This window comes from Lynx rufus, unplaced genomic scaffold, assembly GCF_022079265.1.
Source record: "Lynx rufus isolate CCGP_SWC_20201006 ecotype Redwood Valley unplaced genomic scaffold, mLynRuf1.p SCAF_17, whole genome shotgun sequence".
Lineage (NCBI taxonomy): Eukaryota > Metazoa > Chordata > Mammalia > Carnivora > Felidae > Lynx > Lynx rufus.
In genome coordinates this window covers 6,230,176-6,249,365 of record NW_025814831.1, presented here as the reverse complement: position 1 = coordinate 6,249,365, position 19,190 = coordinate 6,230,176, and the positions used below count along the sequence as shown (strand labels likewise).

The 19,190-nt window shown below is 48.0% G+C and overlaps 1 protein-coding gene across 1 annotated transcript in view; it reads left to right on the top strand.

The window, feature by feature from the left end:
• Window positions 1-19,190, top strand: part of EML1 (EMAP like 1) — a 77,983-nt gene that overhangs the window by 42,681 nt on the left and 16,112 nt on the right. The window contains exons 5-16 of the mRNA XM_047079778.1: window positions 557-686; window positions 3,594-3,743; window positions 5,014-5,083; window positions 6,858-6,968; window positions 7,802-7,897; window positions 9,499-9,633; window positions 10,319-10,418; window positions 11,341-11,495; window positions 13,228-13,353; window positions 13,593-13,724; window positions 16,689-16,756; window positions 18,999-19,087. Coding sequence (XP_046935734.1) covers window positions 557-686; window positions 3,594-3,743; window positions 5,014-5,083; window positions 6,858-6,968; window positions 7,802-7,897; window positions 9,499-9,633; window positions 10,319-10,418; window positions 11,341-11,495; window positions 13,228-13,353; window positions 13,593-13,724; window positions 16,689-16,756; window positions 18,999-19,087 — 1,362 coding nt within the window. The remainder of the gene's footprint in view (window positions 1-556; window positions 687-3,593; window positions 3,744-5,013; window positions 5,084-6,857; window positions 6,969-7,801; window positions 7,898-9,498; window positions 9,634-10,318; window positions 10,419-11,340; window positions 11,496-13,227; window positions 13,354-13,592; window positions 13,725-16,688; window positions 16,757-18,998; window positions 19,088-19,190) is intronic.

Sequence of the window (19,190 nt, the reverse complement as noted above, 5' to 3'; positions counted from 1 at the left end):
GCTGATTTTGTGTTCTTTATACTTGAAAAATGTGTCCAGCGGCTAAGATACATAAAGGAATATTTTTACATTGCGATATAACAAAAGGATCTAAGTGTCGAAAGATGCCTTATGAATTTCGCTACTGGAATTGTATATACATGGAAATCACTGACAACTCTAAGTGGATTTTTTGCATTGGTTGTAATTTTGCGAGGTGGCATTTCCCCGCGCCCCCCCCCCCGATGGCGAAGACAAGTGTAAGCACTGAGTCTCTCGTGGAAAAACAATGGAGTCTGGCTCTTCCCTCTGTATTACAATTTCTCACGTATTTCACGTACTTGAGGAAGCAGCACGTCCAACGTAAACAGGGTGAAAACTTTGGTTTTCAATGGTGCGACTTCAGGTTTCCGTTATTTCCCCCCCCCAACCCCACCCCCAACACGTTAATTAGAAATCACGTAAAGAGTAGCTAGACCCTTTCCTGGGACATTAAGAGGAGAAAGAAAATAGACATTTGTTTTCAGATCCACCGGGCCCAGAGGCGTCTTAACTGATGTCTTTGTTCTTGTTGTAGAAGAAGGATACGTAAAAATGTTTCTTCGCGGACGCCCTGTTACCATGTACCTGCCCAGAGATCAAGTGGACTCTTATAATTTGGAAGCAAAGGTAGAGCTTCCCACCAAGAGACTGAAACTGGAATGGGTGTATCCTTTATTCACCGATTAGGCCAAATAGTCTATCCACACTGAAATTTTTTTTTTTTTTTTTGATTTAACAAAATGGGCCATATGTGAGAACCCCGTACGGTGTCCTTGCAAATAGGCTCCGTGAGTGCTGCTGGCTAGGGGGACACTGACCTATCATTCCTGAATGAAAGATGGTGGTTCTTGCTCAAATACGTATGCATTTATTTCCCGACAAGAAAATATTAAGGTTCATAGGATTGGCTGGATGGTTGGGGTTTTGTTTGTTCGTTCGTTTTTAAAGAGCCGTGAGATGGGGCGCCTGGGTGGCGCAGTCGGTTAAGCGTCCGACTTCAGCCAGGTCACGATCTCGCGGTCCGTGAGTTCGAGCCCCGCGTCGGGCTCTGGGCTGATGGCTCGGAGCCTGGAGCCTGTTTCCGATTCTGTGTCTCCCTCTCTCTCTGCCCCTCCCCCGTTCATGCTCTGTCTCTCTCTGTCCCAAAAATAAATAAACGTTGAAAAAAAAAAAATTAAAAAAAAAAAAAAAAAAAAAAGAGCCGTGAGAAAACGCCTCACTTTCTGGCTTGAATTTTAATCTTTCCAACAGAATAAAGGTAGTTAAAAACTGGGCTGGTTGCCTGGGTGGCTCAGTCAGTTGAGCGTCTGACTCTTGATTTCAGCTCAGGTCACCATCTGACAGCTTGTGAGTTCCACGCTGACAGCGACGAGTCTGTTTGGGATTGATTCTCTCTCTCTCTCTCTCTCTCTCTCTCTCTCTCTCTCCCTCTCTCTCTCTCTCCCCCTCTCTCCCTCTCTCCCTCCCGCCCCCTTCTCACTCATGCTTTCTCTCTCCCTCTCAAAATAAATAAATAAACTTTATAAAAATAAAGGTAGTTAAACACTAAGAGAAAAGCAAGCTGAATGAAAATAATCACAAATGCGTAGAGTTTAGGGTTCTAATGAGATTGAAAGCCGGTTATTTGTAACACTAGTTGGCCCCTGCTTAGTGAGCTCTGCAGGGGCACACGGAAACAGCATGGAAATTCAAGAAGATACTGAACTTGCAAACTTATGAAAATGAGAATGTCAGAAATTGAACTAAACCGTGCTGGCAGGAGGTTTTTGAACCCGAAGAGTGCTACACTGGAAGGAAGGACAGGCATTCCCCCCTGAAACCAGGTGGGGGCCTGGCCAGCCCTGGGAACCTAACAGCAAGGTCAACACTAATTAAAGGAGTAACATCAGACTGGGAATAATACCCCAGTCCTGAAGGAAGGGAGTAGATACAGGCGTAAAGAAAATCCGCATGTGGTGTAGATAGAACGCTACTTTAAGAAAAAGAAACAGCCTCCCCCACCCAAATGTAAATCTCAGAAATGAGTCAGCCCTATGACTGACGTTCTTGAGATCAAGCTGCTGGAGACTTCATACTATGAGATTTAGAAAAGTGAATGAGCTTCCAGAGAGAAAAACCTGAAAGACAAAGAAATCGAGCCTATGAAAAGGGGTGAATGAAGCGTTGGGGTTTTTTTTAAACTTTTACTTTAGTTTTCCTTATTTATTTTATTTTATTTATTTTACTCTAAAGGAATTCTGCAGAGGCCACCTTCCGGTCCATGTGGATTTTAAGACAAAGAACAAAAATCCTCTCTTCGCCCTCAAACAAATTTCTATTGAGTACCTGTTTAATGCCAAGCCCCAAATATAAATTCTGAGAAGTTGGTTTTTTTTATTTTTTTTAATTTTTTTAAAATTTTTTTTAGGTTTACTACTTTGAGAGAGAGAGAACACGAGAGGGGTAGGGGCAGAGAGAGAGGGAGAGAGGGAATCCCAAGTGGGTCTAGAACTCACAAACCGTGAGATGGTGACCTGAGCTGAAATCAAGAGTCAGACAGACACTCAACCGAGTCAGCCACCCAGGCGCCCCTAAGAAGTTGGTTCAAACTGATGCTGTTGTAATCAGTTGGAAGAATTGCTATTTGAAAGGATGGTATCATATTCTTTGGGAATTTTCTAGAATTCTCATCTGTACCTAAGTTTCTCTCCCAAAACATCTTCTTTATATTTTCAGATTCAGATGTCCTAAGCATTCACCAGGACATCTGTTTTGGCACATATAATTAAAGTGATTCTTCTTTAAGTCCATAATGGTTTAAATTTTAGGGTAAATCACGGCTGGAAAACATTATTCGAAGCACATTTTTTTCGGCCTACTCTCTGTTCATATTTTAAAAGATGTGAAACAGTGGAATTTACTTCAAATCAATAAATGGTACTTTTGTTAGATTATTTTTTCACATTCAAATTCAGGTGAAGTTTTGCTCTCAAAATAGTTTTCAAGGTTTGGAAGTATACATTCCAAAATCCTAACTGAGGTAATTATCCCCAAGAAGCTGGGGATGTTGGGGCAAGGAGGAGCTACATTTTTTCACCTTTTACGTAGTATGTGGGAGTGTCCTTTGCACCTTTTACAAGTACTTTCATAACATAAAAAAACTTTTTAAGTAAAAGATTTAGCTCCTAGATTACAATAAAAATAAAATTCACTCAATAAGGTATATACAAATCAATTACCAGTATCTTAAAATTTATTTATCTTTTTTTTTTAAGGCTTCTTCATTTTTCAGAGGCAGTGGGAGAGGGGCAGGGAGAGAGGGAGACACAGAGTCCGAAGCAGGCTCCAGGCTCCGAGCTGTCAGCACAGAGCCCGACGCGGGGTTCGAACTCACAGACCGTGCGATCGTGACCTGAGCCGAAGTCGGACGCTTCACCGACTGAACCACCCAGGCACCCCACAGTTTAAAGTTACTTCAATGAGAGACATTGATGGTATTAGTCTTAGGGAATTTTATTGCCCATTCCTGTTGAATAAAGCTGATGTCTTGTCGGGTCTTAAAGGAAATCAGGTTTATCTTGACGTACACAAAGCTATGGGTACCGGGGTCGAGACTGTCGTAACAACCTGTACTTGCTTCCAACGGGGGAGACGGTGTACTTCATCGCCTCCGTGGTGGTGCTGTACAACGTCGAGGAACAGCTCCAGAGGCACTACGCCGGCCACAACGACGATGTGAAGTGGTGAGTCCTCACCCCTGTAGAAATAGCATCAGCGGAAAGACGTCGGGGCTGGGATGTAACGAAAGAGAGGAGAAGAGCTCTGGGGAAATAAGATCTTTTGGAAAAGTTCTTTATGTTCCACGTTGTCTGTACCCGGTGGTCTGCTAGCTACCCATCTCTCTAAGACACTACAGACTAGTTTTTTTGTCCTTATAACACATCCGCGTAACCAACCGTGTCACCCGAACAAATAGTTCTCATAGACCCCTGTTTGGAGTCCTTCTTAACACAAATGGATTCTAATGTGGGACTTTATATAAAAAAATCTACTACTTAACACTAGTAGATTCTAATGTGGGACTTTATATAAAAAAATTTTTTTTTAATGTTTATTTTGGGGAGAGAGAGAGAGAAAAAAACAGAGCACAAGCAGGGGAGGGGCAGAGAGAGAGGGAGACCCAGAATCCGAAACAGGCTCCAGGCTCCGAGCTGTCAGCACAGAGCCCGACGTGGGGCTCAAACTCACAAATGGTGAGATCGTGACCTGAGCCGGAGTCGGACGCTCAACCGACTGAGCCACCCAGGCATTTTATTTAATAAAAGTAAAAATATCCATGTTTGTTTCTGGCCTTGCTGTAATTCATTCATTTTAATTCATTCATAATCCACTTACAGCTTTTGGAAGGATGGGTGATAAAGCAGGTGGGCTTACCTATTTCTATTTGTCCTAGATCCCTGATCAATTGTAAAACTCCTGTTGGTAAAAGATGATATTTTGGGGGCGCCTGGGTGGCTCGGTCGGTTGAGCGTCCGACTTCAGCTCAGGTCATGATCTCGCAGCTCGTGGGTTAGAGCCCCGCATCAGGCTCTGTGCTGACAGCTCAGCGCCTGGAATCTGCTTCCGATCTGTGTCTCCCTCTCTTCTGCCCCTTCCCCTGATCACGCTCGCTCTCTCTCTCTCTCTCTCAAAAAAATAAATAAACGTTAAAAAAAAACTTTTTTAAAGGTATTTTTGCTGTTTAACATACTTAAGGTTGTTGTAGAGTTGGTATTTTCCAAGCAAAGGCTGCTTTTTCCTTGCGTTTGGAAATTCTCGAGACAGAAGGGCTGGATGAAATAGGCACTAACTGCCCAAGGTCATTGGGGTGCGCAGAGACACTCTGGTGACTCTGTAAGAGGTCAGGTACCATATAGTTCTTACATTTAAAGTTTTGACTAGACTCTGTGTGGCCAAGAGAAAAGTAAAGCGTACTTTTAAAGCGTGGATGTTTTATCAATACCCTCTTTTTAGCCTAGCAGTTCACCCTGACAGGATCACGATAGCAACGGGACAAGTCGCTGGTACGTCTAAGGATGGAAAAGTGAGTTGCATTATCTTTCACGTTTTTATAACAAACCGTTAACTCAGTATAATATGGAAACCTTGCGTTGATGACTAAGCCTGCCTAGGTATAAAGTAGCTGAATGCTTCTTAACCCTTCATTAGAATTTTTTTATCGCAGATTTTCTTACAGTGACCTTAAAAACCCCTCGAACTCACCTTAATTTCAGCCAGTTTTTAAACAGCCTTGGTCTTGCCTAAGAATTCAGCGATTCTTAAGATATTTCTTTACACACGTGACGAACACGAACGTAGTAAGTACACATTTAATAAGTAAAAGTCATAATGAATAGCATTTGGATATGGGGCATTTTGCCTCTTCAGCAGACTTCAGGCACCCTCCGCCTAAGTGCCCCGAATTCCTGACGTCACCCCGGAGCGCGAGTCTGCACGTGACCCTCAAAGGCTGCCAGAGAGTTTGGGCACAAGTTTTATAAGCACCTCAGCAAGACTTCGCCTGGAATTTTAAGGAATCAGGAGGGAACTAGTGGGCTCTAACAAATAGAGCACAGTGCGAAACTGGCTTCCAGTTCCTTCTAGGCTGCAGTCTGTGGTCGCTGCCATGTCTTAACCAACACCCCCTGTAGCTTTTTTGATCTCTACTTGCACAGTATATGAAAGGAACCTAATGACACGGAGTATTTCCATTTTTACCAGCATGTGTTCTTCCAGAAAGCACGGATGCTGGCTACCAATTTTCAGAAAATATTCTAATGACGTCATAACTTTTCAGAAAATAGTTTAGTAACATCGTATTTTAAATATTAACTTTATGCTATTTCCCATGAAAATTCTGCACTTAAAAAGAAGTCACAGGAACAGTGGAAATCAGTTTACTATTACATAAATGCACATAAATGGCACAGGGCCTTCGTCCTTTTTTAAAATGTTAAACAGCTTTTTAAAGTCTTCTACGTGAGTAGCAAAGCATTTGCTCTTCCCTCTAGTGGACTCATAGTGTATTTCAGTCTCTGGCCTTGACATTGAATCCGAACTTTAGAGCCGGGGAAAACGTGATAGTCATCTGAGCCCGCCCTTCAGTGCACGTGCCGGCAATGCCAAGCCAACAGTCCAGGTGAATTGTCTGCAGACGCCCAGCTCCTCAGACCAAGTCAAGGCTAGAGCCTGGCCTACTGCCTCAGCCCACTCTGTCCACTAACTAGGTATAATGCCAGTCCTTTTCCCGATTAATCTGTTCAGGGCTCTAAGGAGAAAAATTAGTATCATTCACGTTGGAGCACAATCGAGAGCGTTTGCAACTAATCGTGACAGTTCTAAATGTCATCCGTGCGCGATCGTGATCGATTGCCTGTTTTGCTCCCGTGAGGCCCGAGAATGTTAAACTGTCAACACTATTGGGTGGTGACCGTCTTGCTGAATTTAGACTGATTTATACCTTAGTGATAATACAGACTTAAAGGAATACGAGGTTCCAGGTTCCTCGTCATTTTTCACTTTTAAAACTCAGATGCATCTAGACGTACCAGTCAGAATATCAGCTCCTGTGGTACAGTTATGAAGACTTGGCTATTCCAAACTTAAACCCTGGTGGACCTCCCCTAAAGTCACGTTGGCCACAGGGGCCCTGATCTCCTGAAGCCATTTGGGAATGTTTCATTTATGTTAAAAGGCAGAGCCTTCAAATGCAGAAAAAGACTTTTTGTTTGGACAGAATTGAAGTAATCCTGCAGCTTCGAGGTAAAGATGAATCTATGACCATCACAGTGGGCGACTCTGTATTTCCTTCCAAACAGCAATTGCCCCCACACGTGCGCATCTGGGATTCTGTGACGCTGAACACACTGCATGTCATTGGAGTTGGGTTTTTTGACCGAGCCGTTACCTGTATCGCGTTCTCAAAATCTGTAAGTATGGGCCCTGTGGGTACTGGTGTCCTCGTCCCCAGGGAGGAGAGAATCAGCTCAAGGTTGAAGAGGGAGGAGGTTAACACGCTCCGTAGCCGCCTGGGTGCGTGCACAGATTTGCATGATGAAACTGTCCCGCGTCCCAGGTCCCCTCATTCAGAGGTCACACACACCCCCTCGGGTCGCACACGTGATGGGCAGAGGCCCTGCAACACCAGCTGCATGTTCCTTGGGGCACTTTTGCCAGCTCTGGCCTTGAATTTCACCTGCCCCTTGGTAGGCGGCCCCAGTGTGCCTCCGTCATTCCCACACGGGCTGCCTGTCCCTAAGCAGGAGTTGGAGGGGACTCATGGTCTCCCAGGCCCCTCAGGATGTGCCCATGCGACAGATCCACCCTATAAGCCGCCGTTTCAGAAACTTAACATTCACACACACGTGCACGTGCTCACATCAGGGCACCACAAGCCTCAGCCCCGGAGGCTTTGCTCCCGCACAGCCTCCCGGCCTATGTTTGTCACACACGTGTGCTGCGTGTGCCGTGGGCACCGGCTCCTCCAGGAGGGGGTCCTGCAGCCCCTTCACAGGCTGGTCTTAATAGAACTGATGAGGCAGGGCCACCCCCAACCCCTCTCTGCCGCTCCTGTCCCTCCATCACCCCACATCCACCTGCCCTCCCCTGGGGACCAGGGAAGCAGGTCCCCAAAGTGGTGCATACATATTCTTTGGCCAAAATGGACTCCTTATTAAAAATAAAATTAATGTTGATCTTTAATGACTTTTAACCTATTTTATTCTCAAATGTAGTCTTCCTGTGAATGCCTTTTCTCTTCCAGAATGGAGGAAGCAATCTCTGTGCCGTGGATGACTCCAACGAGCACGTACTGTCCGTGTGGGACTGGCAGAAAGGAGAACGGCTGGCCGACGCAAAGGTCTCTCTCCAAGTCTCATGTTGGGCTGTGTTATAATTTCCCATTTTGGAGCCTTCTCCTTCCAGCTGCCTCCCGGGTCCCTTTCCTGCTTCTGAGTGGGCCAGTGGGCTCCCCATTCCCGACGCGGTCCCCAGGCGTGACGCGTGACCTGAGATTCCCTGACCCCCCGCCCACCTCCCCTCCCAGGGTGCCGTTCCCGAGCCCTGGTGGGGTTTCTTCCTCTCGTCATGATATCTGTGAGGTTGTTTTCTTCCTCATTTGACAGCCCCTACCCTTTTAATCCACTCCATCGTTTGCTGTTCTCTGCTGTTTCGTTTCATTCAGCAAACGTGCCCTTTCTTATTGTTGAAGGGGGCACTGCACATGTGATAAGTGAGACGTGCCCACTGCCCAGCCAGGGAGGGGACAGGTCAGAAGCAGCTGAGGGCTGAGGGACAGGGCAGCACAGCCGGCACGGGGCTTGTCCAAAGCTGAGTAGCCTCAGGAAAGGCGAGCCAGATCCCAGGCCCTCCCAGTGCGACTCTTCCTGTGGGGTGTGCTGGGGCTTCCCTTTATGGTCCCTTTTTTGAAGCTTTCTTATGTTTTCCTCCCATTCAAATCATGAACGAATCCCAGTTTTTGCAGAACTGACTTTGGATTTTTCATCCTGTCATCCATTAACCTTAGATCACCTTCCTTCCCTAACATTAGGATTACCATCAGATCACCGTACCTTTCTCTCTTGAGTGTCTGGGATGTGGCGGTCTGTATTCTAATCCGGCACCTTTCCTAACACCTGTTTTCATGCTAGAGGCACGCCTTCTCATATTCTGGTCAAGTGTTTCAGTTCTGGCTATGTTGCTGGGTTGGAAGTAAACAGAGGCAAGTTATTACCCAGGTTTAAGAGCATATAACTGAATTTCAAGCAGAAGAAACAGGGTCAGCCAACAAAGATACAGGTTCTGGAAATCAAGGTGACAGGGTCGGAGTTGATAAAGTGGCACCAAGAAAGCCAGATATCCAACCCTAGAACCCCAGCTTGGTCACGAGACCACCAGCAGAATGCTAGGAATTAAACCAGGAAGGAATCCCAGGGCAAACAGGGCAGCCAGAGTCAGCCAAGAGTGATAGAGCTGTATGTAATCCAGATTCCTGGGCCCCTCCCAGAGATTCCAGTCACTAGATGGGGATGAGGCCTGACATCTGCATTTTAACACACATCAGGCGATTCTGTTGTTCGGCCACGGCTGGGAATCTGAGATGGGAAGATGAGAGCACATTCTTGTGGTTTTTGAGTCTCCACCCACCCCTAACCCAGCCCTTCAGCAAAAGTGTGCTGTGTGCCAGCTCTGTGTGAGGTCCTGTGGGGGGCCCTGCACAGACAGAGGACCTGTGGTCCCTGTCCTCAGGGCTACTGTCCAGTGGGGGAGACAGACAAGGAGAAGTTAAGGCATGCAGCAAACATACACTGAGTGTTCACGGAAGATGAGTTCAAGGGGGAGAAAAATCAAAAGGCATAATGCTTAACCTGAATGAGTTATTTATTTGTGGTTCCCATGTTATTTATTTTCTTGAGTGTCCTAAGAGATTTGAGACATTTGATTCTCCTGTTTTGCTCAAAGTGTTCTAACGAAGCTGTATTTGCTGCGGATTTCCACCCCACGGACACGAATATAATAGTTACTTGTGGAAAATCACATCTCTACTTTTGGACCTTAGAAGGAAACTCCCTTATTAAGAAGCAAGGACTGTTCGAGGTAACGTCAAGTCACACTTGTTTTATTCTTCCCTGAGCGGTGCGTGTGATCAGCTCGCTTCTAAGGGAGCTTAGAATTTGTTTTAATTGGCAAATGTGCAAGTGTCTCTGGGGGAGGTAGCAATAACGACTATTCCCGCGGATTCCTAACAGAATTGGGGAGCTCCCTGTGTCTCTGTTGGTAACGTTGGTCATGCCAAGAAGGAAAGATGGACCAACACAGGGAGCAGCTCAGGGAAGGATGCCCTGGGGGCAGGGCAACCCCCTCCCACCACAGGGTGGTTGCAAAGAACCACCAAGAAGACGCTCAGGCCTTGTCAGTACCAGGGACAGCGCCTCCTTCCCTATGGGGCCTTTCCCTGCACGGAGTTGGGACCGCGTTATTCTGGTGCCAGGGCCCTGTTCCTAAAGCTCTAGTCATGACAACCCGGCCCGCCCCCCAGCCCTTCCAGCCCCCTCCTCTGCTCCAACTGTCTGCAGCTTTATAATTACCAGAAATGTCTCTATTTTAGAGCAGGTAACCTCACGGCCTAAGTTATGTAACGGGGGATAAAAACGAAAGGCGTATGGTGGAGTAGCAGAAGCTAACACTATGCGGCTTAGGAGTAGTGTGCTTCTGGGTGTTATTCATACAAAGAAGGGGATGTCTTGACTAAATGTGTACATATATTTACAACATTTTGCAGAAGCAAGAAAAGCCAAAGTTTGTCCTCTGCGTGACTTTTTCTGAAAATGGCGACACCATTACTGGAGATTCAAGTGGCAACATCTTGGTGTGGGGAAAAGGTAACACGTGATTGTTCCCAGAGCACAAACTTCTAGGGGGATGTTATAAGAAGTCAAACGTGACTTCTCTAAGAACTGTCTATTAATATAATCGATAGGATTACAGTAAAATCCCAAGTTTTTTGGGTACATACATACATGCGTAACTTGAGACCTTAAGACTAGAACAGATGAAAACAAGAATAGTCACTTTCTATCATTACAAAAAGGTCTTTAAGCCCAGAATAGGTTGATGGAATAGCTTTATTAGGAGATTAGGAGATCTCTTAACAGAGTATAATGAAGAAGCTATCAACGACTATTTATTGAGCTGTTAAATAAATTTCTGGTCCGTGTGGCCTCTGGGAGACAGCTATTGAGAACCAATCACATGCAGGGCAGTGTGCTAAACACGGAAAGGAAAAACACACCATCCCTGCCCTTAAAGGACTTAGAGTTTGGGTTGGGGTGAAGGTGGAAAGAGACCCATGGATGTGATTTCAGACTAATGTGGCAACTTCTCTAGTATCCCTACTATTGTGGGGGCAAGTCTTCACACATCGCTCCATTTCAGCCTTAGCACGATCCTGAGGGGTGAGCGGGAGCCCCATTACACAAAGGGGAAACTGAGGGGTCACTGAGTCACTCGTCAAGTGACACAGAGCACGTTAAACTCAAGTCCCTGTTTTCCGCCATGTGGAATCCCGCCATGCTCTCTCCCTCCATCCTGTTCTTCCTTCTGGCATGTTCTCCTGAACTGTAAAGTAACCCAGGGCATGCTTTTCTGGTGCTTGGTGTGCTTCTAGAAATTGCGTCCCCTGGAGATTCGCACTGCAGAGGTGTCCTAACCAACAGGATCACGTTTTAAAACAAAAATGAGATGCGAGGGAGAGAGGCAAGTGTTTTGATAACGTACTGAGGATGGTTTTCTTGGTGTGTTTAGGTACAAATCGGATAAGCTATGCAGTTCAAGGGGCCCACGAGGGTGGCATTTTTGCACTTTGTATGTTAAGGGACGGCACACTGGTGTCGGGAGGAGGGAAAGACCGAAAGCTCATTTCTTGGAATGGAAACTATCAGAAACTTCGTAAAACTGAGGTAAGACAGCAAGCAGCAGTATTGAAATTCACTTTGAACCTAAAACTGCTATATTAACCAGTTTCCTTGTTCGTTTGAAATCTTTAGCTTATAGTTTTGAAAATGGTTTAGATAAAATTTTATTAAATGGGGTAACATTATAAACTTTTTTTTTTTTAATTTTTTTTTTCAACGTTTTTTTTATTTATTTTTGGGACAGAGAGAGACAGAGCATGAACAGGGGAGGGGCAGAGAGAGAGGGAGACACAGAATCGGAAACAGGCTCCAGGCTCCGAGCCATCAGCCCAGAGCCTGACGCGGGGCTCGAACTCACGGACCGCGAGATCGTGACCTGGCTGAAGTCGGATGCTTAACCGACTGTGCCACCCAGGCGCCCCTATAAACTTTTTTTAATGTTTATTTTTGAGAGAGAGAGACAGAGCATGAGCAGGGGAGGGGCAGAGAGAGAGAGGGAGACACAGAATCTGAAGCAGGTTCCAGGCTCTGTGCCCCGATGCGGCGCTCGAACTCTGGAACCGCGAGGTCATGACCTGAGCTGAAGTGAGTCGCTTAACCGACTGAGCCACCCAGGAGCCCCAAATGGGGTAACATTTTATTAAAGTCATGGAGGCAGTTTAAGTGTAACAACTAAAATGGAATTAGGTTTATAAAAATTTAGGTTATAACGTGTTTGACATTTAGAATGTCTTTATAATTGGACGGCCTCACTTTTCCAAGGGAATATTATCCATGTTATGATTTTTCATTAAGATCTTTCTTCGCTTTCCACTTTAATTTCTAGGTGTTACTTTGGAGGCGTTATCACTAGTATTTACTGAGTATTTACTTTGTATGTGGCTGAGGGCCAACACGTTCTCTAAAGCTCTAACTCCTTTTAGTATCTACTTTACCTCCTCATGACATGGCCAGCAGCCCTACACACCAGTAGGAGCCCCAGACAAGAAATTTAATATGCCTTCCACACCCTCACGAAATTTTCTGTCTCAATGAGCTCCGGGAAATTATGAGCAGACAGACATTAAGGTCGGCATCATTCTGAAGGTTGATGGTCTTTATCCCCAGAGTAGAATGGACACATTCTAGAACTTTTCCAATTTCTTTTTTTTTTTTTTAATTTTTTTAATGTTTATTTTTGAGACAGAGAGAGACAGAGCATGAGCAGGGGAGGGGCAGAGAGAGCGAGGGAGACACAGAATCCGAAGCAGGCTCCAGGCTCTGAGCCATCAGCACAGAGCCCGACGCGGGGCTCGAACTCACGGACCGCGAGATCATGACCTGAGCTGAAGTCGGACCTTTAACCGACTGAGCCACCCAGGCGCCCCAAGAATTTACCATTTTAAATTACAAATAAATTTTATGGCATGTTATTTTAGTCTTTGTTTTCCAAATTTTTACCTGCTACTGCTGTCCCAATGCCACAGCAAGAAAAGAGTGAACTAACCAGTATTATTTCTTATTTTTCAATCTTATCCAGAAAAAAAAATGCTTCATTCTTTATTGTTTTTCTTTTAACAGCCTTACTCTTACTGATTCTTTTAAGGTACATGCGTGTTTGGAGTTTAAAAGTCAGATTGGGGGTTCTGATCATCCACTCAACAAACCCTGGCCGTGAACCTTTCTCTCCATGTTACGTGTATGGGGGGCGGGGGGAGCTGTCATGATACACAAACAGACATTTTGAATGGCGGAGCTAACGTTTCATGACATCTTCAATCTTTTCTCTTCAACGCAGATTCCAGAACAGTTTGGCCCAATCCGGACGGTGGCCGAGGGGAAGGGGGATGTGATCTTGATAGGCACAACCAGAAACTTTGTTCTGCAAGGCACCTTGTCAGGGGACTTTGCACCCATCACTCAGGTACGTTCCGGCCCAGCAGGCCCGCCTCATTTTCCGTACTGTCAGAATATAACAAAGCGTCACGAGGAGGACGACATTCCTTTTTTTAAACCAACATGACCTTCTTCAGCACCAGCACTTGGGTTCCCGCCGTGACTTAGGTGGGGCAGGAAGGGAAGACGGTGTGAAGTGTGCATTCGCCGTGGGTACTCCGCCGCCAAGGCTCCCGAGCGTTGACTGGCTGTCTCGGTCCTTTGCAGGGTCACACTGATGAGCTCTGGGGACTGGCCATCCATGCCTCAAAACCTCAATTCTTGACCTGTGGGCATGACAGGCACGCCACTCTCTGGGACGCTGTTGGCCACCGGCCCGTCTGGGACAAAATAATAGAGGTAGACGTGCACGTTACATTCCGTTTTTCTTACAACAGTTCATCTGGAACGTGTTCATTTATTTATTTATTTATTTTTTTGCGTGAAATTTTGATAGTGATGTAAAACTGTCCCAAGGTAAATGTCGCCAGGTTTACCTCCTTCGAATGGCACTGCTTTACTTGCCTCACGCGGTTCGTCCATGTAATTCTGAAGCGTGCTGCTGAATTTTTCAACAGCAAGTTAGCCTTCCGGAGTTGGGCTTTGGGGTCTCCTGACCGCAGAGTTCCTTAACTGGCTTCCGTGCTGAGAAACGCTTGTGACGAGCCCGCGTACCATTTACGGTGTACATTTTGAATGAGAGCGTATGCATACGACTTAATTTATCTCTACAATTTGAGTTTGATGATGATGCTTTAGTTTTTTTTTTTTTTGTTTTTTTTTTTTTAATGTTTATTTATTCTTGAGACAGAGAGAGACAGAGCATGAACGGGGGAGGGGCAGAGAGAGAGGGAGACACAGAATCTGAAACAGGCTCCAGGCTCCGAGCGGTCAGCACAGAGCCCGACGCGGGGCTCGAACTCACGGACCGTGAGATCGTGACCTGAGCCGAAGTCGGATGCTTAACCGACTGAGCCACCCAGGCGCCCAGTGCTTTAGTTTTAAGTCCGCAACTGCGTGATCTTTGCCAAAGGAACTCAGATTACATACCAGAGTGCCGAAATACCTTTGCCCTACGTGGAACACAGCAGCGGCTACAGTTACTGAGCTCCAGGCGCCGTACGTGTATTATCCTTGATCCCGGCAGTAGCCGTGGGGGGTGGTGTTACTGAATTAGAAACTGAGGCTTTGAAAAGTCAACTAGCTTGCCGTGATCACTGCCTTCAGCAAGTAGCAGAGCCGGCTCGGTCTGATTCCCAAACCCGGGGTCTCCCGCCGCATGGTGCCTCAGTGAGATAAAGTACGTCCCGTGTGACCTGTGCCCTCGATGACATGGCCGGTCCGGGGACAGGGGCAGCCGCTCTGCAGACCCCACTCCTCCTTGTAGCCACCACAGAGGTCCCGGCTTTTCCTGGCATGCCGAATCGGCACTTCCGCCCTCTTGCCCCTTAGTTTCGGAGAAGGTCACCAAGGGTCGAGAGCTGGCCGTCACCGGTGGAGCTGAGCACGGAGGTGACAGGGCCAGCGCCACTCGGAGGAAAGAGTGGATGCGGCCCAGCCGGCAGGAGGGGCTGAAGGAAGCGTTGTCCTGTGTTGCACCTGTCCCCTGGGGGGCCTTGCGGGGACAGGTGGGGAACACCCGAGGGGGCTGCACAGAAGTGACGATAACCTCCAGGCATGGCGGTGGCCGTGGGGGTCCGGGAGGGCGGCCTCCCTAGCCCCACTGGAAGCAATACCAGGTGCCTCCTCCCCCTCCCCTGACTGTTCACCCCTCAGCCTGACATGGGGGAAGGGGCTCAGAACCAGACACCTAAAAGCTCTGTGCTGAAGTCCTACCGCCTTTGCCCACTGGCTGCGTGGGTTTGGACACACCCACCTCAGGGGCTTCCTCTCCAAAACGTCCGGAGCCTGAACGAATCACACGGTAAAGCTTCACGTGGCGGGGGTGTCTCTCCATGTATCGGTGGCGGCCCCAAGCTTGGTCACGGCTCCCGCTGTGGAAGAACCATTGCCACGACAGAATCAGTCCCTTAAGAGTTTCTGGTCTCTCATTCTCTGAGTGCATCCGGTGGTTTCTAGTGCCTCTTTCTGTCCCCACTCCCGTGGGAGCTTCTTTCTTACGCTCACTGTGCTTCACGGCCTGTCACTGCAGTCCGTTCTAACCGAGCGATCTATAGAAAACACAGATTCAATCAAGTCACACTTTTTTTTTTTTTTAAGATTTTACTATTTTTCAGCGACCCTTCCACCCAACGTGGAACTCTGACTTACGACCCTGAGATCGAGGGCCGCACGCTCCACCGACCGAGCCAGCCAGGCACCCCGATCATGTCACTCTTTTCGTGGAAAGAAAAGTAATCACGTCACTGTGTTACTATTTTCCGGTGATCACAGCCCTTAACGTGCTGGTGCAGCTTCCATCCTGCACGCCATCTGCCACGCTTTCCTGTCCCACCGGGAACATTCCACGTTGTAAATGCCCTGACTCTCTACCTGCTATTCCTCGCATCTGCCCCCAAACTGTGTTGCTTCTCCCTCTTCGATCACGCTCTTGTCCCTTTAACACCCGATCCAAGAAAATACCGGTTGGGGTGTCCGCCTCTACCTTCACCACCGATGATTCTCTACTGGACGACCTGGGGGATCTCTGCACCCGGAAGCCTCCACCCAGCCTCCCCATCCAACTTCATCTAACTCTTTCTCTCCTGGGACTTGACCACTTGCTTTTCCCTCTGTCATTGACCCCATTCTACCTTGTGTCAGAGTTAGTGACGAACACATTAGTTGACAAACGCCAGATCCAAACCTGGACGTGCCTTACCCATCTTGAGATCCTTCCAGGGCTCCCATGGTGTCCTTCCAGTGCTCCCGGCGGGCACTCGTCCAGTGTCCACTATGGGCACTGGGCACGCTGGCCATGTTTCCAGGCAAATGAGGCATACCATCAACAGGCTTACCGTTCAGTGTGGGGGTCAACCGAGTCTTCTTCCAAGACCTGGAGGGAGAGCGTTTACCTGTTGGCCTGTCATCTGATACCTGTAGGTCTGAAAAGATAAAAGACAGGAAGAGAACAATTCTAAAGGGATACAAATTTCATATTATCGACGTGTGACCTTCCTCTAAGTAGGAAAGCGGTTTCCTCTCTTGGAGGGAAAGGAGACGTCTAGTTTAAATGGGACCACGTAGCCCTTTGGAAGAGCCGTGCGTGTGTGGGTGTGGGTGTGTGTGTGTGTGTGTGCGTGCACACGCGTGTGTGTGTGTGTGTGTTTTCTGCAGTCGTGCTGTGTCTGGCCATCAATTTACACTTCCTTTAAAATATTTTAGGATCCAGCTCAGTCTTCTGGTTTTCATCCTTCAGGGTCTGTGGTTGCAGTTGGAACACTGACTGGGAGGTGAGTCCGCGTCAGCACAGCTCGTGCTCTCAGAGTGCATGGAAAAGAGGCCGCGGTCTGTGTTTCCCTGGGGACGGGCACGGCCTAGCTCTTGCTGTCTTCTCTCAGCTTCTAGCAACTGACCAAGGACTAAGTCACACCTCGAAAGTAACAGGACAGACAGGGGTCCTTTGCATTTGGGACCGTGGGAGAGTCTGAGGAAAAGCTATGGACCCTCCTTCTAGAAAAGGCACCCCCCGCCCCCGCCATCCACACACACGCATGTGCTTCCCGACAGTTTTGGGGCTCCGTGGAGCTCCTCAAGCCCTGACCTGCAGGCCGTGGGAGGAACCCCAGCTCTGGAATCGGGCGAGAAAGCATTTCGAAGCGCTGGGAATTTACCAGTGCTTTCTCTTGCTGCCCTTTCAAAATTGTAGAAACTGCCCAGATCCTGAGCCTCAGATTCAGACTCGGCTAGCACTTCTGTACCAAGCGCCTCCGACATGCCAGGCCGTTGGTCTGCACTTGAATCCCCGCTTTGCCACTTGGCAGCAATGTGTCTCTGAGCCGGTTAAACAGCCTCTCCGAGTTGTTGCTTTCTTATGAATTGTGACAGTATTATGTGCCTAGCCACACGGTGCTGATGACTGAAGGCGGTGTCTGGAGCACTTTATGGGCTTGCCTGGCAGGCAGGGTCGGTGGTTACGGTTATCGTTGATTTATATATTTTGGATTGCACTTTTAGACTATGTGTCATAGTATATGTACTTATTGTGGTTTAATCCAAATATGTTTGGTGGTTTCCTACCATCCTCCCTCTCTAAAAAGCAAACCCCTTAGGCTCTGTTGTGATGACTACGGAGTGTGTATAAGGAAAGAGTAACCATTCATAAGTCACAGGTAGCCGTGTCTTAAGAGTTGGGCATTTCGTAGCCAACAGAATTCTTCATGAAAATGTCTGCATACACATATGCACAGACACACACACACACACACACTCACTCACTCCTTCCTGTTACCTCTCCTGGGGCCAGTGGACGCTTCAGACTCAGCTCTGATGAATGGCTGACAGCTGGTTATCACCAGACCTGCATGCTGACTATGGCAGCAAGACAGGGGATGGTGACGGTGTCAGGATGCTCAGAATCACAGATGAGGTCCTGCGGGCGGAATAGATGGCACGCGGAACCTGCTCCCCGCCCCCGCCCCGCCCCCAGTTATGCCTCCCACATCTCTGGTCCAAGTGCCGGCCTTAGCTCTGGAGGGGACAGTTCACGGGGCTGCAGAGCAGCGCCTGGTCAGCCCCAGCCTCTCCACTTCTGACGTTCTGACCTCTGTTAACGTTAAACAGACGTTAACGGTGAATGGTTGTTGAGGACGCAAGGAATCAGAGTCGAGAAGCCAAACCCACAATCCAGGGGCTGGCCCGTCCCATTGAGTGGTGGTGGTTGGGCCCAACTAGAAGGCAGGAAAACAGTAGTGCCGTGTGGCGGGCATGCCCGTGGAACGCACGCCACCGGGGGTCACGTCACCGAGGTTTGAAACTGCCACAGCCGGGCACCCACAGTCCTTTTCGCCCCTGAGAGCCCTGCGGTCCAAGTGACTGCCCCCGCCTGAGAACACACAGGCGGGAGAGTGTGGTCATTCCACAGCTCACACTGAGCGAGTACCGTGTCCTTGTCGGAGGGGACGAAGCTCGTCTGTACACGTCGTAGTTTGCTACACAGCGTACCTGGGCCCCCATCCTCATTTTACAGTTAAGGACCCGGAGCCCAGACCAGTCCTGCCCTTCCTCCGCTCCCTCCACCTTGCCGTCACCCGGCTGGTGCACGCCAGTGTTCACGGACGTTCAGACACCACGACGCTGTCCCAGCCCCAGCTCTGCACCCAGGCCATGTCTCGGGCTAAACGCCCGTGCAGGCAGCCCCCTCACTGCTCCCTCTGGCCAGGCCCACCTTCCCTGCCCAGGGCTTTCCGCCCTTTTACGTGTAAGTGACAAAACTCAGACACTGAAGACCTGTCTCGACATTGGAACTGAATTGTTTCGAAGGGAAGCCAGCGTGCTGCTGCTTTCTTTAGGAAATGCTCGGGTGAAGGAACTTTCCTTTAAATAAAAGCTGGGAACAAGCATTCTTGTTGAGCAAAGAGTATTTTTCAGCAAGCCCTTAGAGTAATAGTTTTTAATAGTTACTATCGATTGTAATCGTCTTCCTTCATTGTCTCACCAGACAACTTATTGTGCTTTTTCTCATGTTTCCGACAGGTGGTTTGTGTTTGACACGGACACAAAAGATTTGGTCACCGTTCACACGGATGGAAATGAACAGCTCTCCGTAATGCGTTACTCCCCAGGTCAGCGTGCAGACCGCCCCGCTGTGCGGCTGCAAAAGATGTGTGAAATTCCGTGTAGATGTCTTTTAAGGAAAAACTCTCACAAGACTCCTCAGAGCAAGTT